General features: G+C 40.9%; 1 protein-coding gene across 1 annotated transcript in view; it reads right to left on the bottom strand.

The window, feature by feature from the left end:
- The window catches only part of kcnip4 (Kv channel interacting protein 4), a 39,631-nt gene extending 37,751 nt beyond the window's left edge, over positions 1-1,880 (bottom strand). The window contains exon 1 of the mRNA XM_026352810.2: positions 1,684-1,880. Within this exon, the coding sequence (XP_026208595.1) occupies positions 1,684-1,741 (58 nt within the window). The 5' untranslated portion in view covers positions 1,742-1,880. The remainder of the gene's footprint in view (positions 1-1,683) is intronic.
- Between the last annotated feature and the right edge of the window lie 23,075 nt (positions 1,881-24,955).

Genomic DNA, 24,955 nt, shown 5'->3' with positions numbered 1-24,955 from the left:
AAGTGGACTAAATTCATGGAAAAATACTAAATACAAAATCAGAAATTACATATAAATGTACAGATGTACGTCTGATCCACTTGTACATAGAAAAGAATGAATCAAACAATAAGCTCTCAAATTGTCATTATTGATATAGATGAGTTTTTTTCTTGTTGTTTTTAAATGATCATCTTCACTCTGGCTGGTTTTCAACTCTCTATGAGCCTCGCTCTGCTGGAGGATTCTTCCTTACTATGTGAACTGCTATTTACTGCTGTTCAGTCTGACAAAACTCAGTCTTACCCTTACAGTTATTTATTATTCATCATGGTCAAAAAGCTCTAAAACTTTACATGTTCAATTCGGACAAGTGCTGTCAAAAGCTCTTGTGACCTATTACTCACCATTTCTATCAATCAAAGAATTTGTATTACTCCTGCTTGAATAAGAATTCTCATTTCTTGAAATTTCATAGTGACAACTACAACTACACATGTTGGTGTGGGGTAGTTGAGTGTAGCAGAGCGTGGCAGAGAGGGGGCTGAACAGAGCAGAAATTGATTTTAAATCGAGCATCATGCTTACACTACATTAACATAGTAGGTGTCGGCTGACAGCATTTTAAACCAACAGATAAAAGTAACATTAGCTTTGCTGCTGCTGTTGATGAAATTTAACACAGATACACACAGTAGTAGTGGCAAACCTGCTTTTGTGTAACTAGCTGAATTCAAAAACCCTTTGTTTAAATATTTACTTTGATTTGCGAGTCAGTCAGTTTGCTGTTGTAATCAGTGATTTGCACGAATGGAAAAGTTGGACAGGCATAACAACAATAACTGAAGACACAGTGCATGTACAGTCCACTGTTAAGACTGTTTGCGTATCTGCATCACATGTTCTCCTTTCTAGGTCCCTGTGAAATAAAATGTGCTTACAGTGCACACATCTGCCTGCTCTGTGATCTATTGCTTGAGAGAGTTACAAAAAGAGTGCCTCATTCATTTTGCTTTCGAGCTCTCTCACAATACCCGAGTGAAATATGAGTTACTGTCCCTTTAAGCGTCATCCATTCTGTCTCTCTCCCACTGCCCCACTAAATATAACCTCTAACAATTATTGTCTGCAGGCCCACCCACTAAATATTTTATTGTTCTTTAATGAAGACTGGACTTCCTCGTCTTTTGTTACGGTGACAAGCTGTGACGGAAATGCTGATCAGCACATTACTGCAGGGAGACGGAGAGGCAGCACAAGCTGGCGCGAGCGTGCTGGCACAGAGTCGATGTGGCGTGCTGCATGCATGCGTGCGTGTGCTGCCACTGTAAAATCAATATTGGGAAAAGCAAATAGGGGAAATAAAAAGTCATGCAAGTTTGTGGAGCTTACACTGAAATGCTGGTGGCCAATTTCAAGTCAATTTCATGGACTGCTGGTGTGGCAACATGAATTCACATTACGGAGAAAACAGCAGATTAACGGGGAACTTTGTGGATGCTTAGGTCTAAAACGCATAAGAGATAATAAAGGAGAACAAATATTTATCTGTAAAAGTATTTTAACACATACAGTGGAAGAAATGCAACACACAAAAGAATCCTTTCAAACAGGTAATTGGATTTCTTCTAATTCGTTTAGCTGCTAACTTGTGCATCTAAAGCATCACATCAACCAGTCACCTCCTCTTTCCATCACTCATACCTGTGGTCTTGCGTCTTTGTTTTGGCTGCAGAGAGAAGATGACCATCAGAGCCCCCATGATCCAGACTTTCTCGCCTAGTGATCTGGAAGTCCTTCTAGGTTTTACACACTTTCCCTTCGCACACTGGGATGGCTTGAGAGTGCAAACAAAGAAACAAACAAACAAACAACGAGATGCTGGGAACCTTACATAAAGAACCAAGGCTCCGCTCTAAACTTCTCTTTTATATTCACCCTGGTTATGTGGGCAGTACGACGAGCAAAAGGAGTGGGAGTAAAACATGCGTGCCTCTGCTGAGTTTTGAATTTTGACGCGCAGCCCCCCTCCCTTCCCCTATTTTCCCGCTCCGAAGTGGGAGCTTGCTAGCTTCTCTCTACTCTGCAAAAAAAAAAAACAACTACCAGTTGAACCTCCAGATTAATTGAGTGTTCGTGGAGGAAGCCAGTAACATGCTGAGGAGAGTGGTGCCGTACTGCCGCTCTGTTCAACAGATCTCCCCTCAAACGGGGAGAAGAGTGATTGGAGGAAGGCGAGAGAGCTCACACTGTAGATAACCAGTTTTTTTTCTCCCCTCACCAGCTGCCTTTTAACTACATCTCCTGCTGGAGATGAAAGGAGAGAACCACGCTGTGCCCACAGCACTCAGAAGCCAGCCTTGCAGTGGCTGGTGGAAATATTTAAAATATGTACAAGCAATCATCAGCGAGCACCTCTGCGACCTGCTAATGCTGACGAGGGACGTTCCTGTGGTAATAACATCAACAATACAGGCTTTTATCCATCAACGTACAACATAATAACTGGTACATTTTTATGATTTCATGGGTTTTCTGTGCAAATCTCAATTACAATGTAAATCCTGTAGTAGCCAAAACACTGAAATTCAATGAGACCATCCCATCATAGACCACATGGAGAAAAAAGTGACTGCCTCTTCAGAGCTGATCCTTACGTGGCAGACTCTGACCGACTTTGGGGTACATCCGCGGGATTACCGAGAAGGTCCGCGGGTCTGAATCATGTTAAGACCCTCATCTGTCCCCTCTCCATCCTTCGCTCTGAACAGGGCGAAATGTTCCACAGAGATGTGCGCCTGGTGTGACACATCAAAAGAGGAAAATAGAATGAAAAATCCTTCCGCCACCCACGCGCAAATCATTTCATGAACTGTGTGACGGCAGTCCAATTCAGAAACCGAAACAGCCAACCACTGCAATCAAGGACCAATTTGCACCCACTTCACTAACCTGCTTCCTGTCAGCTCGTCTTTTTTTACTTTGTTGGTCCGATGTTAAGGTCACACACAAAGTAACTTTAGCAGCATCGCCGGGGGGGGCAGGCTCTGCAAATTGTACAAATATTGAACAGTGCATACACAGTATAAACACTTAACACAAAGGAGTGACTGGGGCCATTCTGAAGGTCAGGAACCCTTGAATCACCAACAAGCACCCTATTTCTCTTGTAATTGGGCTCTTCTATTGAAGGCTGACCAGAAAGAAGTGCAATTACTTCAGCGTGACACCAGCATTGTAAAACTAGCAGCCCCTTGAGGGGAAAGAAAAACTGTTTTGTGGCTATTTTATTTACCTGCACATTTTTTTTTTGTTTGGTTTGGAAAATGATTCAAACCACATGTTTTTTTGTTTGTTCACTTATTTTATTCTCTTCCTCTTTATCAGAAGTAAGACCAGCCCACAATATGTCTTTTATCACTGAGGTGATACAAGGGGACAAGGTGTCCCTTCTAAATATTAAACATAATATAATAAATATATTATAAAAAGTTATAAAAAAAGACTGACATGGTCTTTATTCAGGTTCAGAGATGTGAACTCTACCTATGGTTAATTAGATTAGATGCTTTTTCTCCCATGTATTCCTCATTTGTTGGATTGGTGTTTGGTTTAAAATGTGGATATACATGTACTACATCTCAGCTTGGGTGCTTCTGGTTTGTCGTGGCCACTAAAGCGAAGCCAAAATGCCAAACTTCAAAATGCCAAAATGCCAAATATTGTTTTGAGTTATTGTTTTCAATATTGTATTAAGAACTGAAATATTGAAAGTAGCCTACGATAGCACAACTAGCATGAACAGCAATGGAGCGATATTTGAAAGACACAACAAAAGTCCACTCTGGTCAACAGTATAGTATGCATATCAATGTCCATCTGCGTATTAAAGTATTGCAAACATAAATTTCCCACGTGGCCTGAACTCTTAAGCTGTATCCCCATTATAAGGATTGGTCCAAATCAGCTGAGCATGGCTTTTCAAAGGGTTAGTCTAATTATGTAGGAGCACTAGTGACTTTTCATTAAATTAAACACTCCAGAGAATCGAGTGGAATAATTAAATGTCATCATCTGCACATATGAGGTTTGTTCCACCCCATTCGTGGAAAAACAATATGATTAACGGTATGGAATTAGAAAGACATTTAGTATGGCGATACAAATGTTTTAAAATTGAAATAAAGAGTATTGAGTCACACAGGTATCACCTATAACAATTAGCCCTGGTCAACACAGTGGCAAGAAAAAATAAGTGAAGTATTTGCTTAAATACATTAAATGTGATCTGATCTGGTCACAAATATCAAAATTTCTAAGCGGATAAAATGCAAACATTAATGGTCTATCATATCCCTTCAACACACAGGGTGATGGTGGAAAAAATAAGGGAAATTGGAAGAGATACGTTCAAGCAAGCGCTTACTGTGGCTGTGGATTGGACCTGCAACGCGTTCAGGAGGAACCATTCTTCCCCACCACAAAATTGCAAACACTTATTTTTTCTTGTCGCTGTAAATAGCTACTTGAAAATGTAAAATGCTTGTGTATGTGAAGTATGTCCCGCAGGAGCTCTGCTGCCCACAGATCCCTGACGTACTTGAGTTGACTGTCCATTACCCTAAGTGGCAAGCTTCTTGCCTTATTTCTTTCTACGTTAAATAACCTTTCTTCCTCCTGTTTTCCGCCCGTTTATCAATCTGATGCTGTACACCCTGCACTTCATTAAAATGACTGCTGCTACTCTGTAGGTGTATGTGACTCAGACACAGACTGACGAGCCAGTTGCCCTCTGTGTCTTTTGAACTAACACCGTGCGAAGGGAAATGGAAATGTAGTTGAGCAATCGCCACGGGGAGCTTGTGAACAGCACTTCATGCACAATGAGAGCTATGAATCAGACGAGCTTCGCTGCACAGAGGTGACGCTAAGCGAAGACTTTTCCGATACACGTACCCTCGGACCAAGCACTTGGAAAAGGCTCCACTTTCTCACAAGAAAAGGTGCCAGAGTAACACCTGGAGCAGAGAACAAAGTGCCACAGTGCAGGGAACCAAACTCAGTCTAGAGCTAAACGGAAACGCTGCACTGATGTTTTATTCTCAGACAAAAGAACAACTTTCAACAACAGAATCAACAGTATCCGAATAAATGTTCCTGTCACATCTCCAGTCTAAATAGGAAGCAGCAGCAACTGCAGCAGCAGATAAAACCGGACATGATCACATAGAGTAGATGCTCTTTAAGCGAATGTTAAGTCATCTCTGACTAAGAGCTCAAGCTGCTCTATTATCTCATAAATATTATAACAATGTTAATTAACATTCAGTGTTTCCAATGTGCATATCTGCATTTTTTTATAACGGACCCCATGTTATTATTATTACTGTTATTAGTATAGCACATGTTGTTTAATACTGAGCTCATGCCTCTGTGTGATATTATTGGCATTTGAATATGGATTCGTTTCTGCAGTGGCCCAGTTTGCCCACAGGGGTCTGTTTTTATAGCTCTTCAAAAACACAGTACTTATTTTGTCCACAAAGTGGCAGCAAAACCGCGTCAAGAACATGTATCTCCAACAGATTTTGATGTTGATGCACACCTTGAGTTTGCTTTATCCATCTACAAACTATGTTCATTTACATGTCATACGTTTTTGTAGATACACAAATGAATAAATGATGAATAAAAAAAACATTCAAACTAACAAAAATCATTCTGAGTCCTCACACAACTGATGTGTGAGCCTGTGTTTTGAAGACACGGAGCAGCTCCTGTCAACTGACACATTAACTGACAGGTTTGCTTACATTTGTGTCAAGTTATCCTCCTGGAGGGAGTAGATAATAGCGACCACCCTAAAGCTGCTTAAACGCTACTGCTGAAATGCTCATCCTGCTGTCACCACATACTGCAAACTAGGGAAACTAACGACGTAAAAACAAAGCTGCAGGCAGTATACTCCAGCAAGAAGTCATAGCAGGTTTTTTTTTCACGGATTTTGATCTTATCCATGTAGGGAAAGGAGGAAAAACTTACATTTAGACATGTTCATTTGGGCACACACTGATGGCACTGAGGCAGCAACAGCATAACCAGCTATAGCAAAACAATGTTGTTGCAGTTTGGCATATATAAATGATTTTATTTTTTATTTATCTATGTTGATGCTAGTGGACAATGAAGATGGAAATGGAAATGAAGATTGCACCGTTATGGTTTAGTCAGTAGAGGGAGCAATTGATTTATACTAATTTGCACTCACATGGCTTTCTCCATATCCAAATACATATATGTGGAAGACAAATCAGCTGCAATATTGTGCTGTTTACAACCTAATGATATCTAATCTGCTGCTAAAAGCACGCTGACTGTGATCTCCTTCCTCCTGTCTGAACAGTGTTTAGATCGAGACTGTAAATGTATGTAAATGTAAATTACAGAGAGCAGCCGTCCCTTTCTTTACATGATGTAATCCACACACACACACACACACACACACACACACACACACACACACACAGCCTGCAAAAAGCACGCAGCAATGTGTCAGATATCTTCCTTCTACTGTACTTTCTCTGTACTATAAATCTTTCATTGTCCAACATATATAGAATAGTTCTGTCAGTTTTGTGATACAGACTGGCAGAAACATGATTTTTTTTTTTAAATTGCATTAAGAAATACTTTAGGTAAAAGTGTTTCATGGTCTGAAACACTTCTGATGTCTATATATCATTAACAAAAGACAAGAGAACCGACTGTTTTGATGATGGCCACTGATGATGTAGGTTTGCTAGCACTCACTGTGAAACCAACCAAGTGTAGTATGTTCAGTGGAAATCGAACTTGGTTCCAGTGCATCCGTTATTCTCAGCTCTTAGACTGGTTCATTTCTGAAGTAAAGATGATGCTGTGAACTTGTTTTCACTCCTCACGGATTCACTCTCTCCTTGGCAGCAAAACATGTCACACCAGACTTCAGAAATTGCTGCAGATTTAAAACTTTTAGGGTTGACTGAATCTGTTATGACACCTTTGTAACACTTACTGGCCTAGAATCGGACTACAACGCAAAACTAAACATGACCACAGATAAACTCTCATCACTTAAAAGAACCATTTCTGATTGTGAACTGTATGTTTGTCTATCAAATGACAACATTTGGCTTTTATCCAAAGCGACTTACAAGGATACATGTTACAAAACAAAGCAGGGTAAGCGAAAGGAGGTCTTGCCGAAAGACCCCCACTTCATTTGGGCCACAACTAAGATTCAGAACCCAGGTCTCCCACATGGAGGGCAGTGATCTTTCCACTACTCCAGCCACTAGGAAATAAAAAAAACAGTACATCACACCAGACAATAATGATCTAGTCTGTCTGATGGCTGCTAAGGTCAGAGGGAAACTTTGGTCTGCACTAAGCACATGTCTATATAATTTTCTTGAAACCATCTAAGAGCAGCAAGCATAGAAGTGCTGTTTAAAAAGGAAATGAAATGGAAAGAGTGTTGTTCACATCAGGGGTAAGACATCATGTTAATATTGCTGTGAAATGGTTCTTTTTCCTGCATGGGAGGGAAGAAATGACAAATAGCAACAGGGAGCTGAAATTGTCCACTGCAGCATTGAAAAACACACAAAAAAAAAAAAAAACACCAAAAACTGCTTTGCGGTTATCGCGCTATAAGCACTTTCATTAACAGAGTAGCAGTGGAAAAAAGCAGCCACTGATCCCCGTTCAAACGCTCTGCCTGCAAAAAAGGCATGACATAAAAGCATTTTTAAATACTCATAAGCTCGTCCAAAACAGGAGCTCTTAATCAGCAGTTGGCAAAGATATACCCAACATCCAGATGCTCTTTTTCGGAAAGAATCTGCGTACTTGCTGTTTCTAATTAGAGATCAATTAAGAACGGTCTTTAGAGAACACATAAGCACAGTGGTTCCAGAGGTTGTCGCGAGGCATATTGTCAAAGCCAAAATACAGCAGTGGGGAATGATAAATGGCTGAGTTTGTACATGCAAGCTCAACAGTTAATGACGTATATGAAGGATAGCTGCAACCTTGCAACAGCGCTCACGGCCGTTATGATGCAGCAATATAAATGTCAGCACACTCAGCTCTTTTCTTTCCTGTGCAGTCACCAAAGCCTCTGCCATCAACAGTAACTAGTACACCGTGAACCTGGTCTAATCATAATACACTGCCCGCTCAGAAAACTAAAAGTCACCACCTGGAATTAACTGAGCAAATAGGTAAGAGCCACCCATTAGATAATTACTGCATGGATGATTATTTTTCAGCTGGCGACAAGTTATTTAACATTAACTAATGCAGTGAGTAGCTACTCATTTCTTAAACAACCATGTCTGAAGACACATCCTGTGGTTGCTAAGATGTTAATCTGTTTCAGATGGTACAAATTATTGGCATGAATCAAGCAAAGCAAAGTTGGCACTGGAGTTCGAATCCCAGGTGTGGCCTACCTCCGGTAGAGGTCCTAAGGCAAGACCTCCTTACGCTTACGTTGCCTACCCTTGTAAGTCGCTTTGCATAAAAGCGTCTACCAAATTACTAAATGTAAATGCAAAGTAAAATCTAAGGAGATTGATGAAACAACTAAAACTAGGTTAAGAACTTTCCAATGGAAGAAGGTCATGTGATCTGATGAGTCCAGATTTGTCCTGCTCCAGAGTGATGGGAGCATCAGGGTAAGAAGAAGAGGCGGGTGAAGTGATGCACCCATCATGCCTAGGGCCTACTGTACAAGCCTGTGGGGGCAGTGTTATAATCTGGGGTTGCTGCAGTTGGTCAGGTCTAGGTTCAGCAACGTTATTTGTCCAAAGAATAAGGTCAGTTGACTTCCTGTATATACTGAATGACCAGGTTATTACATCAATGGGTTTTTTCTTCCCAGAGTCCAGACCTTAACCCCATTGAGAATCTTTGAGATGTGCTGGAGAAGACTTTGTGCAGCGGTCTGACTCTCCCATCGTCAACACAAGCTCTTGGAGAAAAATGTATGCAACTCAACAGGGATAAGCGTTATAAGTTTATTGAAAGGATGCCACAGTGAATGAGTGCTGCAATCAAAGCTAGGAGTGTGCAACTTGTTTTTTTTTTTCTTTTTTGGACGGGCAGTGTATGTTGCTGCAGTGACAACGGGCAACATTACCTGTGCAGATGGTCTGAATCAGTGGGCATCAGCCTCTTGGAGTGCACTGCGTCCATCAGTCATCAATCAGGGACAAACACAGCCCAGTGAAAACGTTATTTCCCTTCACACAGTGGGAAAAAAAAATCATAATTCCCATAACAGGGCTAAGCAGGGCATCCTAGCCATTTGTCTGTTTGTTGAACTGCAGTGAGTCAACCATTTATTTGTCATTATACCTCGGCTAATAAATAATGTTTTGTACACACCCTACAGCGAGGTAGCACAGTTGTTCAGGGCTGTCTTGAATAAATTGTGAGGATGCCATGGCAAATAATATGTAGTTAGGTTTGTGAGAGTACAAGAAACAAACGTTGTTTCTTCCATTTGTGCCTTTTATTCAACAGTGGCAAAGAGTGGTGACGTGTATGACTTTAGTTCAGTGGCGCTCCCAAGTCCAGAACGTTCCTCAAGCCATAATAAAAATAGGAGCTGAGCAGAGTCATCATTTTAATCAAGTTTTCCTGCTGCACCATAAAGCGCATCCAGCCGATTCAGTGCTACAGAAAAACAGCAGGAAACAAAAGCCGTCTCTCTGCTGCAGTCTGACTGCAGAAAGAGACAAAACACAGGTTCTGAACCATCTCACATTCTGCACCAGGGGCTGTATGGGGCTGTCCAACATGGACACTTGCCAAACTATTACAGTAGGGCCCAAAGTCTCATTGGCACCATGCCCGTGTCCCTCTGTGCACCCCGTGGGGCCAGACTTTGATTACACCCCGACACGTTGCTGCAGTCTGCGTGACACTGAGCCTGTTACAGACCGGTGCTCACTGACGTTGGACCAGTCTCAAAACCGGCATCTAAAAATTACAGTAGATTTGCAGCATCAGTGCTGTTCTGCTCACTCAAACGTGACACGCGTCACTTCAAGTCAAAATAGTGCGAGATCAAATTTCTCACTGCGTAGCAACACATGACAAATCTGCACACATGGTCACAGGGACATCAAGCCCCTTCATCCCTTCTTAACACAGTGGATATTGCATTGCAGCAGTGTAATAAGCAGTATTCACTGCGAATCATAACACCTCACACCCGATTCATCTAAAAAATAAAAATAAAAAACTCATGCTGAGCTGTGAGGAAACACACTTCCATGGTACCATTGCCAGTTATTTGGAGGCACAAATACTGCTAAATAAGCAATCCTGACGGTAGATGAAAACATAATTTAATGCTCTTTTGAATCAGAGCGGCCCCTAAAGCCCAGCAGCAATAAACATTACTCCTCACTCCACTTCATTTTAGCGATATTGGAGACTGTATATGATCATTCAACAGAGTATCTTACCCAATTGTGCTCTGCCTGAGAGAGCAAGGGAGCAGTTTAGTCCTCTGCATAAGAAATGATACTAAGCTCTTAAACTTATTATTAAATATGCACAGTTTAATCAGCTAGCCCTTTTTTTTCTCCAGTAACACAGCTTGTTCAGCTGAGAGGGTGGGGATCTATCCAGAATGTAAGGTCATGAGCGCAGCAGTGGTCTCTGCACATAAGGAATTTTAATGACATTTTTATAACACCTCTGTTCTGCTGGACAACCAAAACAAGATTTTTCCCTTCGATTTGATGTATTGATTTGGGCTAAATGTATGAACTCAACTTATTTCTTAGATAAAGACTGTTTTTTTTTTTTCCTCTTTCTTCAAGTTACAGTCTTGCTTCATGTGCCAATAAAAAAATCAAAGACGTTCCACATATATTACTACTGTCGTACTCTACAGATGCAATACATACAAAACACAATCCATTATTAAATATATTCTAAAATATTTCTCAGATTTTCTCAACGTTTGCACTGAGGCAGACAAATTAGAGAGCTCTCTCTATGAACTCAATCTGTTCTCATCCCAGCACGCTTCAATTTAAACTTGTGCCGAGTCCAGACAGAGCAAATAAAGACCTCTCCCCTAGCACTCAATCAAACCTGCATATACCCACTATCCCATACAATGTGCTGCATAAGAGAATTACTTCCACCCTCTTTATAGTCTTTTAAATCTGAAGTCATTTGCTGTCTACTGTTGGTCAGTGAAGTTTTATATGGGACAGTCTGGCACAGTGTTTTTAATATGTCAAGTAGAAACTGCTTTATGAGGCATGTCCATGTGTCTGTGTGTGTGCGTGTGTGCACTGGTGCTTTTGCTGTACCAATTAAAGACATTTTCAAATACCACATGAGAAATGCTATTGTGTATCCTTAGATAAACAACCTTCAGCAGCCCTTTCGCTGGACCACGTTCAGAAACAGCACCATGAATAACACATTCATTCACTCCCCCCGGGCCACGATCTCATCTGAAATCTATTAGGCTGCCTGTGATGACAGCTCGTCAGTGACAGTGACAGCCGAAACACTAACTGTGTCAATGATGCTAAGACTGCTGCGGCGTTGCTCCATCCCCACCCAACAGCATCAGATATCTATTAATAAACCAGTGAGTGGAGGGGAAACCCTTTTCCTCCCCCTGGGTAAATTGCGCGACACGTTGGAAGTCATCTTTTAGCGCATACTGCGGCCTGTAACCAAATGCTATCTGTGCCAGTGGCTACGGTGACACGCAAGTATCACCTCCTCTCTTATGTTTCCTACATCAGGGACAGATAATGTGTCAGTGCTGAGAAGTCGCTGCGACGTTTCGTCATGTCATCCCAGCATTCACTCACTTTCAGGGGCTGAGAAAACAAGATGACATTTGGTGGAAACAGTCGATGTACTTTGTTATTATCGGCCTTATCTGATGTACTGCAGTAGGGCAGTGAAGTGATTAAAATGTAAATAGCTGCAGTGCAAAATGAGATAAGAACAGGATTCCCCAAAAAGACGTGGTTACTATCTAATTTAAAAGCTGAACTCGAGCCAACAGCTTTTGGTCATTAATCCTTGTAGATCAAGAGGGGCTACTAGATTGTGTCTTTGTTTCATGCCTCCCTCCTCCGAATCATTCAATCAATCATCAGTGTCTGTGTGCATCAAAACTGTTTGATCCAGATTGTGGTTCGCCTGCGCTTCCCTGAATCTTGATTCTGATGTGAAAGTAGAAGCCAGTCAATATGTTGAATGTAGCAGGCTGCCTTAAATATCAACCAACCCCACACAAAAAGGCTTAAGACAGAATTATACAAGCTGGAAACGGCACCACTTAAATCATCTTTTATTACTTTGTAATGCCTTTGTGTTCTGCTGTGACTGCACTAATGTCCGGATCCTGCAGTGAGAGGAACAAAGAGTGCTGGGCACAGATTGTCTTCAGAGTGGATGCTACAAATACAAATACAAATACTGCCAGGCTAATTCAGCTGCACACTCTTTGCAAGGACTAGATAAACAATGACTAATACTGTTGTTGTCTCTGAACATGCTGAGACAAAGTAAAGCCAATTGCTTCTCTACTTAATGCATAGTACAGTAAATATATGAATAGATATGGAAAAATTGAAGTTCACATCATCTAGTTGTTCCCCAATAATAAAGCAAAGCAAAAACTTCTATTATTGTACGCAAAAGCGTTCCACTTTCACCTTTAATCAACATCAAATTTGTGATTTGTGATTGCAACCCACCGAGTGGTGCAGTCAGAATGCACAGAAGTAATTTTATATTCAGACGGAGATCCCAAAGTTTCCAAACACGCCCAATATTTTGGAGAAATGAGCATAAAGTGATGCTGAAGGCATCTTGAATATTTCCATTTGATGGAATAATGCAGGTGTCTCGGTGTCAGTGCCTGGTAGTGTAGCTTCACTGAGCAGGAGGAACAGGTGAGTACAGAACGGTATCCTCCACGTCATAGTGGAGTGAGATCGTTGTTCTAACTTTAAAGCAGCTGAAGGCAAAAAACAAAAGAGGTGGCTGTTAATGCAGAGGCAAAGATGTGGTAAAGAGAAAAAATCTAACCTTTCAGTGTGCACATTCGAGGCAGTTAGTTAACTACCAAAGCATGAAAATCCAATTACTTTACCTCATGCTTCTCCTTCACTTGATATAGTTACACCACAGCAGGGCTTCATGATCAATCATATTAAAATCACAAGCTCGGTTCAAACCCCCTACACAGTCTCAGTTTTGCATAACAATGATTCTGGCGCTTTTGCTTTGGAGGACTCGCCACTGCACCAAACCAAGAGCTCCTTTTTTGCCGCTCTTGCGTGCGTTTCAGTAATGATCACGTTGTTTTCTCCATTCTCATCAAGAAAATAATTCACAAAGTGACACTACAGGCAGAAATGCATTGCTTAGGAGTCATGTGAGGAAACTGTGATCTTAATTCTTTGTGAAAAGAAATTGTGATTCATAGTTTACCATGAGTCATGCACGCCTACACTACAGACACATGTGTAAGATGATCCGCTAGGTAAACCACCTACTGCATAAGTGCATACGGTACAATATCTCCACTGACCTCAATGTACATTCCTCAAGCTCGAAGTCAAGATAACACTATAAAGTTTAAACTCTTCAAAATCACTTCTACTTGATCCTACAGTGACTGGCCTTTCACCCCAGTGAAGCCATTTCCATAACTAGCTCATCTATGGAGCACCTGATAGAACTAGGTTAAGTTCCTGCTCATAAAAATTACATGACGTTAACCTGACTGGCAGAAATGTCCGTCTGAATAATGCATTGCTTGGTGAATACTGAGCTCTGACAGTGTACTCATTCCCGAGACGTCTCAGTGAACATAAAACACTGAGCTCTTCCCTCAGGGACGGCAGCTAATGGGACAGAAATCAATTGGAGAAGTCAGGTGGACAACGACGTTACCAATTGATGCGGGCAGCTGTGGTTGTTAATGTGATGTTGGGAGTTAGTCCTGTCTTTAAGCGCTGCAGTCATGGCTCATTGATAATCCATAATGTGAATGAAGGAGCGTGTGAGGGTTGTCAATTTGTCCAAGTCAGCCAGATCGGGGGGTGAAAAATGTAATTCAATATTTATTTTATTCAATATTCAATATTTAACTGAAGATAAAGTTACAGGTATGACTAAAGGAAGTGATGCAAATTAATCAGAACTGTACTCTTTGTTCAGTTTTCTTCTCATCTGGACTTGGAAAAGATTGCGGGGGCCTTTCTACCTATCAATACCCAGAGCTCGTTGTCTAATAATTTGTTAATGGACCATTTTCTTCATGGCATGCCAGTCTCTCCTCTGCCCAGCTCTCTTTCATTGATGCTTCTCACACTGGTGCAATTTCTGAATCATGTAGTCTGCCTATGTGGTGCTATCAAATTAATGCAAACACACACTCACACTTCAGCGTACTGTCCTTCAGATTTGCGGTGCTCCCTTCTGTGCTTCCACCCACCAACTGTACAGTATATAACAAATACAGCAGATGAATACACTCCAGCATTTCTCCACTGACCTGAGGGAGGGATTCATTTTCCCAGACACACCACAACATTGTGAGCTGTGACAGCACTTGCTCAGTAGCAGGCATTTCATGGTTTCAGTTTTAAATCAAAGCACAATGTCGGAAACCAGCCCATTTCCCCGCAATTATGCAAGTCATTTCGATTACGCTGTTTGCAGGAGTCAATTATAATAACCCATCGGCAGGTTTTACAAGTGCAGCGCTGGGTAGTGCAGTTTTAATGTGAGGCCGCAAATTGCAGCTCGTGCTGTTTAGCATGCATTCGTCACAGCGGTACAAGCAGTTGCCGCTCGAGTGTTAATGGGTTCATTGTTGGGTAACAGGAACAAATTTCTATTTCTCAGAGCGCACTGCAGCCACCCAAATGCACGCGCATTGATGTCGAGGGATGCCCTTACAAATGTGAATACACACCAGCCAAAGGTGAGTTTTCGACCTAGAGCTCACGTTTGTGCACCCTCCGAGGAGAAAAAAAGTGGTGAAATGGGTGCGTTTGAATGCAGTTAGGGACCGCTGCGCCATATCATCCATCTCTAATGGAAGTCACATCAGTCTGTAAGCCTCAGCCGTGGCCTGAACTCACATCCAATCATCTTCTCCGCTCTCTAGAAATGACCAGAGGGAGAGGAAACAGCCGGGGCTTAGAGACAGCAATAAAGTGCATGTCTAGAGTTCAAAAGTGCAGGAATGTGGACAATGCAAAGGCACAGCTATGTCAACAATATCGATAACTGTTCAGAAAGTGACAACCCCTGGACATAATCGAAACTAAAGTTGCAACCTAATATTATTTTTATCAGTATTAATTTGTTATGCATTTATTTTATTAGCAGGTTAAATTTCTGAAATATGGTAAAATATGCTTGAAATTCAAGGGAATGCAAAGACAAACTTCTCCTCAGCTATGTGACAGAATTTCTGTCTCACACGAGACAGTGTGTCTCCTCCTCTTACATACCTTAAAAAACCACAATCTGCAAGCTCTTCCCAATCTGGTGTGGGGGTGTGGAGTTAAACAAACACAGGCCTCAAGTCACAGTGAGTACAGAGACATTTGCTCACAGTGCAGTTTGACAGCACTTTGAATTTTCAGAGCTTTGGTAATGTTCTTCATTTATAGCCGTAAGCAGACAGCTATTAAACTGAAGGAGTCCCTGTGGGTGGCAGGTGTCTGAAGTGCTGAAACATCCTTGATGAAAGCACCGAATCCCATGCTGCAGCAACGCTGCACTCTAGACGTCCTAACATCCATAAAGCATCAACGTAACTCCTGTTCACGACTGCTGTGAACACTTCCATCTCTCAATTGCCTGCCCTCGCTGAAACAGAGCAGAAAGGGTGAAAGTCTGCACCAAATAGTGCAGTCTCTGCAACCATCATAAAATCCTATTTCACGGTCAAGCTGGTGGCGTCACTGCTCTGTTCTGTATCCGGGCTTGGGGGTCAATAGGCAATCGATGAATTCCCTTTCTCATCTTCACAGCTCAGCAACAAAAATTGACCAAATTCACTAGAGAATGAGCAGGAATTGACCAGAATTGAAAGTACCAGGCAGTTAAAACTTAAATGAGCTAAAACATATATAAGAAGACAGCAGTTTGACTCTTGTTTGTCATGAGTTCAATCAATCACAAATCAAATAAATGAGAGTTATACATAGGTTTGAAGCACTTGGAAAAACTGGATACAGCAAGTTATTTTCTATGTTAAAATTAATACATCGAGCCGCATGTATTGCCTTGTTTCCTCGTTTACTCTCCATTAACCTTGAATTAGATGGCATCATTTTGGGGTTTCTCAAGACTATGCAACATTTACCAAGTTACCTTATTTCACACAATAGATTTACAAACATCTCTACCTCTGAAAGGAACTTCTGTAGTAAGCAGGATTGCCTGCAGGATTGTTTTATTTGTGGCCTCAGACAGGGATTACAGTACACATCAATTATTCACGTTGTGCTTCTTGCCAGAAGTGGACAATTGAATGAAAACCCAATGCAACACAATGTAAACACAAACCATCAGTGATTAACAGCTGAAATTTGTTGCAGCTGGAGATGTTTTCCATGTACAAAGTAGGTAAGAGAGATAAAAGGTGAGTTATTACTGAAATAATAATGACAACACATCTTTCTTATTAGTAAACATGTGTGTTTTCTTAGTTGATTGTTTGGGCTCAGTGTTAGAGGAGTGTAGTCATGCTGATATCATGAATAAGAAATTAGCAGAAGCTCCTTTATTGATCTTAACATAAATCTAACAAAATAACTACAGTTAGGGTTCAGCTTAAATGCTGCTTGAGGAAACCATACAGCATAGGTTTGAACTGAATCATTATTGTACTGCATAATTTTCTCATTAAAATAAAAGGGAAATTATATTTTTCTCCCCAGAAGACAAAAAAACAAGCAACACAATGTATGTGTTCACCAAAACCATCACTGTATTTGCTCCTGACGGTAGGCAGATGCATTGTGACCACCCACACATGCACAAGTCCCCTCGTACAAGTATTTTTGCACCGTTCTGTCACAACACCACTAGCAACAGCAGCCCCTGCGATGGTGACACGAACCCACTCACAATCCCAGTGAACGGCACACTAAAGCCTCTGCAGCGGACACTGGGAAGGGGAATAAGATCCTGGTAAGTCTGAGTTAACAGAGGAAATAACCTTCAGCATATAAAAATCCCATACATGCGAATGCTCTTAGGTTCAGGCAAAGTAACAGAAATGTAAATCATCTTCCAGTCGCATCACTTATTTTGATACTCCATTATATCACCGGCTGGGTGATCAGACTTGCAAAGCGAGGCCAATCAGTATTAGCATAGGTTAAACGCATACAGGGGTTATAAAACAATGGTAGGCAATCAGAGCAGCAGCACGTGACGTGACTACACAGCGAGGCTGCGGGAAACTAATGTTCCTCTACCCCAGCCCAGTTCAGTCATTATGGGGGTAAAACTACATTTAGAGTGCACATTAATTGCCCAACAGCATTAATACAGCTAATCTGCTTGTTGCAATGTTTGTGATTGGAGGAAGAATCATTAGTTTTTTTCTTACTGTTATTTCTACTAACTGGCAGATTTCGAGTGCATACAGTTTTGATGATATTTCAGTCTGATGGACTCACTTTTAAATATCTATATATATATATTTTTCAACCTCTCTCTAATTAGTCCTTGGCTTTATCCACCCAACCAGAGTCTATTTTAGCACATCCCAGCGTGCACTGGTCAGATTCACTAAGTGCCATGATCATTTTGTTAAAGGACAAGTAATTGTGGTCTCTGATAGCCTCTGGGCTTCTTCAAGACCAATTTGTCCACTTGTCACTTGAGGGCTGGGGCTCAGAACTCAGTGTGGGGCAGGGAAGGAACCTGACAAATGAGATCTCCCTGTGATGTGTTGAGTGCTTCCTCCTCGTGTGTTTGCTGATGAGTGTGTGCGTTTTCTGGTGTGTTACCGTGCACCACAACACTGATGATCGATAATGAGGCCCCCCCTTTGTTTGACTTTGTGTCTGTAGCGGAGTGTAGTATTTCAGTTGTGCCTTTCAGCACTCAACATGTCAACACTATCCTTCCATATAAAGTGGCAATACTATAGACTTTATAACAAGCCCATCTGTTTCAATTTCGATGTAATTTCCCACTGTATACCTGAATGTGTTGAACGTATTCCTGTGTGGCTCATCACCTGCAGCATCTTCTCCCAAACCCTCATCATCAAACTATCACATACAGTAGCATCTTTAGCAGAGAAATCATCTCTTCTGCTGTGTCGTCCCTCTTTTACAGCATTTTTGTGTTTGCTCCAGGCTCTGGATTTAGCCAGCCATTAGAGAAGAAGGCCCATTTTTCATGTGTAATGGCGTCTCCCATGAACATAAACCTGGAGGAGAACTATCATTTCGCTTGGCGCCATGACTTCTACAAACCAGCAACAGATACTACAGTACGAGAGGTAAAGGTTATATGAGGCATGGAGGTACAGTTAATAGAAGCAACCAACAAGAGAACAAAGGAACATATTTATAGCTGTTCACATTCAACCTACTGTCCTGCAGCTACAAGGGAGGCTGATGACTCTCAGCTATGGTGCACACTTACACGTCTTCAGGTGCAGGTCAATGCAGTTTAACAATCTCCATTTTTCTCTTATCATTAAGTGTCTATGTATAAGCACAGAAGTTAGCAAAACCAGCACTGTTTCCAGAACTACAATAGCATCATATTATCAAAACCTGGAGATATTTTGGTACTGTAAAGAGCTAGAACTGCAGTACTGTGTGTGTGTTTATTGTGAGGTATCATGTGTTTATCCCACCTGACCCTTAAAGTTGCACAAATAAATACCTTTGCATCTTTAATTCACAAAGGGTTCACTTTAACTTTTAGATGTGAAAATAGACAACTGCAACGTGATAATACACTTGCCAATATAGCATCTTTCACTGTCATATGAATACATCTGCAAGACATGAATACTAGTTTAGCAATTGAAAAAAATTGTAATGTGTCTACCACAACTAGCAGATGACATTTAAGGGAAATCCTGATTCTGCAAAATGAGCAAAGTTCACATTTATCTCGTCTGTAATCCTACTAGATTACATTTAATACATGCAGAGCTCTAAATCGGTGTAAATACAGAATATGTGCTGAGGTATAAAAATCAGGTAATAACAGAGATTTAACCAGCTGCTAGTGACTAACCCTCTTTTGAAAACCTTATCAAAACCCACGAGTGTCTCATTACACAAACAATACCAACGCGTAACACGGCAGAGAAATCTAGCCTCTAACTGTACCCACAGTGAAACCCCACACCACTACTCCTGCATGACAGACAATATCAGCCTCCCCAAGAGGGTTTTGTCTGTGATGGCACTTTCCATCAGCACACTGTGGAGTACAGTGCTTCAGTTGCAGCAACCGAGGGAACACTGGCACTCAATATTTGCCCTTTAGGTATGAAGTCATAGCTTACCTAAGTGAAGTGACTGAATCAGTAAACGGACGAGAAGTTAAAGCAGCAGATCTGAGCGACTTGGAGGAAGGTTGGCAAGTATGGTACTAGGATTGAATTGTGATTTCACAATAAGACAAATGAATCCAAACCTGAATGTAATTACAACAATTGCACACATGCATAAATACTCAGTAATAGATTGGGCTCTGTAGTACACACTACAGAGCAGAACATTTTTAAGGTATTTTTTCAGGCTTCTATATTGAAAAAGGGAAAAAAAAATATATAATACATCACACAGTAAGTCAAATGTAATCTCAAAGATAAATGGAATAAAACCACATGCTGTGATGTGGTAGTAATGAGGAACACACTTGGTTTGATACAACTCTTTCGTTTCTATTTGCTTGGATCACCCACTGTTCCAGCCCAATTCAAATGCCTTTTAAATTTCTCTTTAATGGCAGCGTGAAACCAACACAGTGGGCCACATGTTGGCCACTCTCTGAGATCTAACCAAGGGTTGGATTTATTTTATGTGAGACCAACCGGGGGAATTTACACTTGCTGTTCTGGGCACATATATGCTTGTAGTGCTGAGTCTCCATTAGGTTTATGTAATTAATGATAAAAGACATGGATAATCCATCACACCACATGACAACATCAAGGCAATTCATCTTCTGGATGCCTCCCACATAAAGCATATGCATGCATGCAACAATTAACCATCAATAAGACGATTTGTGAAACTAAATGTGATTTATGTGTCAGCACATTCTCAAGATTTTTAAGGTAGTATGAACTCCGAAGACTGCTCTTCCTCTATCTGGTGGTTAAAACAAAAACACTGCTGCTCTGGCGTGTGTGTGAATCTGTAATCTGAAAGTGAGCTGTGGCTGAAATGTTGGATGGATTTGAGAGGGAAACCAAACCAATAGGGCCCAACGTGCCCCGGTGCCCTGCTCCAACCATCTCTACCTGCAGGCAAAATGCAGGGAAAACAAGACAACACAGCCTAACCAGGCAAACACGACTGCATAAGTGCATTTGCTTTGTGTAAATGTACGTGAGAATCAAAGGTGGGTGGTATTCTCACTTTACTCAACAGCCAATAGTCTCTTTTAGATGTAAAACTTAAAACTTAAGTGTAAATATTAAGTCTCTAGACAAATTTAAGTGAACACACCCTTTGAGCTTTATTTATGTTTCTCAAGTCTGATTTTAAGTTGTGGGAAGCCACAGTCGGTTAACATGATTATAAACGTCTTGAACTAACCCTGAGGGGCCTGTTTATGCCAAAGCTCTGAATTTTTGCAGCAGCAGACGTCTGCATTCAAACTTATCTTCTGCCTCAGTAGATAAACAGTTCAGCGTCAAGATGGGGACCATCTGGATTGGATTTTTATTTTCAATACAATGTGACCTCACTTATTTATGTCTCTGTCAAAGCTTCACAATGTTATATTTAAGATTGTATCACTTTATTATATTTGATCCAGGTCACGTGAGTGTGTGAGAGCCTCTGCACGCAGAGAGAGAGAGGTGTAGAAAATAAATATTCTTCCTGTGGCTGCATTAACGACTGATTCTCTTTTAATAGGTTTATCTTCATTTATTTTATTTGTGTCTCTTGGTTGGAAATTGTCAGGAGAGTTGAAATCATTTAATAGCACTATATTTCCTGTGCTTCTTTCTTCTCTGTTAGTACTGGCATGGTCGAATGGTTGGCTTATACTGTACAGTAAAACGACCACCCCAGAGAACAGTTTTTTTCTGGGTCATTCTCTGTCGTCAAGTGATACATTTCATAGAAGGCAGAAATTGAAATGCTCCAGCAAATATTGCTTTGTCTGCATCTCTATTTACTCCTTTTCCATCTCCACCCCAGTGACTCACTTCGATTTACTCCAGCAAGTCTCAGATTACACTTTTTATTTCCCCACAAACAGGAAGCTACTCTTATTATCTGCGAGAGATTAAAACTGTACTACAAGACCAGAATCCCCAGGCGAAACAAGAAGGGAGTCGTCAAAAAAAAACAAAAAAAAAACACCACTGCTACTTTTGTGTGGGTGTGAATGTGCTGTATAGATCCTGTTGCCATGATAATGACTTGTAAAATCTTTCCTGTTCGTATTATACTTTGTGGTGAAAGGTTTTGGCAATTAGTGTTTAAATTAATGTACTAAAACTGACCCTCATAGACTGCACTCAATTTCTCAATCAACATCTTAATCAACAGCACTGTTTTTGGTCTGAATGTTCAATAAAGCCACAGCAAAACACTCATACAGTTATTGTCATAGACTAAGTTATGAATCTTAGCTTTTAGTTGTTTCCAGGTAAAGTGTTTTTTTTCCTATCCCAGCTTCTTTGACTACAGTGTTTTTTCATGGTTGTGTTTAGGCACTCACAGCGCTAAGCTAAGGTTAGAGAAAGACTGTGGTCTGACTTAATAGAAGAGAATTTACAGTTACTGCAGACACAATGTGTTTATTAACCTTTAAACAAAACCACAATCTTCCTCTAACTTTAACCAAAGTGCTTTTCATGTCTAAACCTAACCACACAAAGTACACTGGAGTTGGACTGGGGTCTGTGGTGTCACAGTCCTGCGCATTATTCAGACCAACACCCTCCCCAACCACCTCTTTGCAATTCATTTTCCAGTAGTAATTAACACAATACATTGTTTTATACATTACGTGTACAAAAACAGATATACATTTAGTTGTACAGGAACACATATTTTTTTGAGACAGGATCAAATACCCAATCTATTACTGAGTTGCTATATAGCAATTAATCACCCTAAATAATATCACATCTTTACTTGACTGAATTTTTTCCAATCATTTTGAGTCAGTTTAAACAGAAACACAGAGCAGAGGAAAAGGCTCCGATTTCCTTTCGGGGCACAGTTTAATCAAAGAAGAGAGCAAAAACGACAGCAGGAGGGAAAATAGGGCAAAGGATCTGAAAAGAGAGACAAGAGCAAAAGGGTGATCCATCCTTATTATTTACTAATCTAATGTATCAATCAGCCCGTCAGAGGCAGTAGAATGGTCACTGTGATCTGTGAGGCAGTACACACGAGTAGATAGGCCTGGCTGGAGTGCAGTGATTCCTGAGGCACGGGTACTGTAAATGGCAAACACAAATACCTTCCTTCTTTTGCTTTGCATTTAAATTGAATGTGGGATGGCTTCAGTGGTCCGTGGAAAATGCAGGAGACTGAAGAGAAATTGTAAATGACACCTTGCTTCCTTGGAGGATGCTCTGTTGCTCGTTGTGTCATACATCACCTCCACAGCTCTTTGCTACGTTCACACATCGAGGTGAAAACATTTAATCTGTTTTCGAGCGTTTCTGCGGTGTCGTACACGAAGGAAAAGGCTTCGCAACCTGTCATCTATAATGCGATGTGAATCCTTATCAAATTCGTAGTAAAAACATACCTTTATTGAACTGAACATGGGATGGATGCTCCGATTGATCCGGCACAGTGTCAATCAAACTAATTCAGCATGGTTTCCAAATTGCACCGCAGAAGTTTCTGTCCAACCACACATGCATTCAAGACAAATTTATGATTGAAGATGGAACAGGTGTGGGGATTCATTATTATTTTAAGGTCCAATAAATTCACCATGTCTGACAAGAGATGAAAAATATCTGTCATTCAACCACATAAACTGGGATCATTTACAAAGGCGAGCAGGAGAGCGAGTCCTGTCTAGAATGCTAAAGATACACATAGGCTGATTTGATAGACACAAGTGAGCACAAAAAGGATGTAATGAATTGAAAACAGATTACAGTGGCTTTAAAATTAAATGTTACCTGTTTAATGTTCTTTATGTTTGGGAAATACCTGTCAAAATAACCTAATGCTATCTGAAGTACAAGTTAAAATGTTAACTCAGACACATGCTGAAATACTAACTCTAAACCCATCACAGTTAGGCTCACCTCCACTAATTCATCTGGGAATTTATGTCTCCTAATGAAGGCATTTGAGCTCCTTTGTTATGCTTTGGCACTGATGTTAGATAAGTGAGACTCCTCGTGCTTACACCTGTCTAGTGCTGACACAGGGTTAGCCAGGTAGGTAATGGGGCCAAGGGTGGATTTGTCCGCAGAGCGATGGAGAAGGAGCTCCATTTTCTGCATGACCGTCCACAACAAGCACTGCCAGAGAGAGTGAGTGATTACACTGCTTTACAAAAACAGCTGTGGGAATTGATGAGAGGAAGAATCTGGGTTCAATCTTGACCTGAAAACAGTCACCTTACCTCACTGTGATTCCCACAGACGAAGCTATAGTAGGTGGCTGGGTTGTAGTTTCCTCGATTTGGAGGTTAGGCAACATTCTGGTCTAACAACATTGTCAGTTCGCTGCAACACTGGAGCTGGGGACACCAGCTTTACGCAAAAACCAGAAAACTAAGCTACGTTAAAACTGAATTAAACTGGAATCATGCAAAAGGTTGAATACAGTGTGTACTGCAAGTCATAAACATGCCATACTGATGTCATGCTGCAGTGGGCTCAGCTGCACTGTGGTACATATAACAGCTAGAACGGCAAGGTGCACACGTGCTCTCAACGGGACCATATACAGTATATATTACAGGCGTGTCTATGTGTGTGTGTATATATGTATATATATATATATATATATATATATATATATATGTGTGTGTGTGTGTGTGTGTGTATATATGTGGGTTCTCTCTTTCTTTTTTCAGCCCAGCTGGTGACTAGCTGGGCTGACTTTTACTCAATGACACAACAATGTGAGAACCAAACCTGCTCCACAGTGACAGAGGCTAACAGGGTGTAATTAAGAAATAAAACGCTGTTTACTCTGCCTGCCTTGATATATGATACTCATGGACATTTTGTTTTCCTGATACAGCATACTTCATTAACTTTGTGACTGAAACAAAAAGTCCTCATGGATAATAGGTTTTGTAAATCAGTATTAATACCTGTCTGAAATCACAGAAAAAGCAACAGAAAGCAGTTTTTTTTTTTTTTCATTTTAATGTAATAATCTCCCCAAAATGTCTTAACCCTGAGCACAAGTTTGATCACGAGTCACACAGGGAATTCTCTCCACAGTGAAAAGTCAAAACCATCAGGAATAAACAGCCCGTCATTTACACCCTGCCTCTTGTCTATCATTTTACTGCCTCTGTTTATGCAGCCGCTCGACATGATCTGCGCACCATCCTCCGCTTTCAGCGAGGGAGATTGATATGTTTGAAATTTCAATCTACAACCAATCAACGAGGACATGTAAACCATTTCAGAACAGCCATTTTCATTAGGGGATCCACACAGTGCCAGAGGCAAAACAAATAAGGAAAGGGG

The sequence above is a fragment of the Anabas testudineus genome, chromosome 18 (assembly GCF_900324465.2).
Source record: "Anabas testudineus chromosome 18, fAnaTes1.2, whole genome shotgun sequence".
NCBI lineage: Eukaryota > Metazoa > Chordata > Actinopteri > Anabantiformes > Anabantidae > Anabas > Anabas testudineus.
This window is presented reverse-complemented; position numbering and strand designations above follow the sequence as displayed.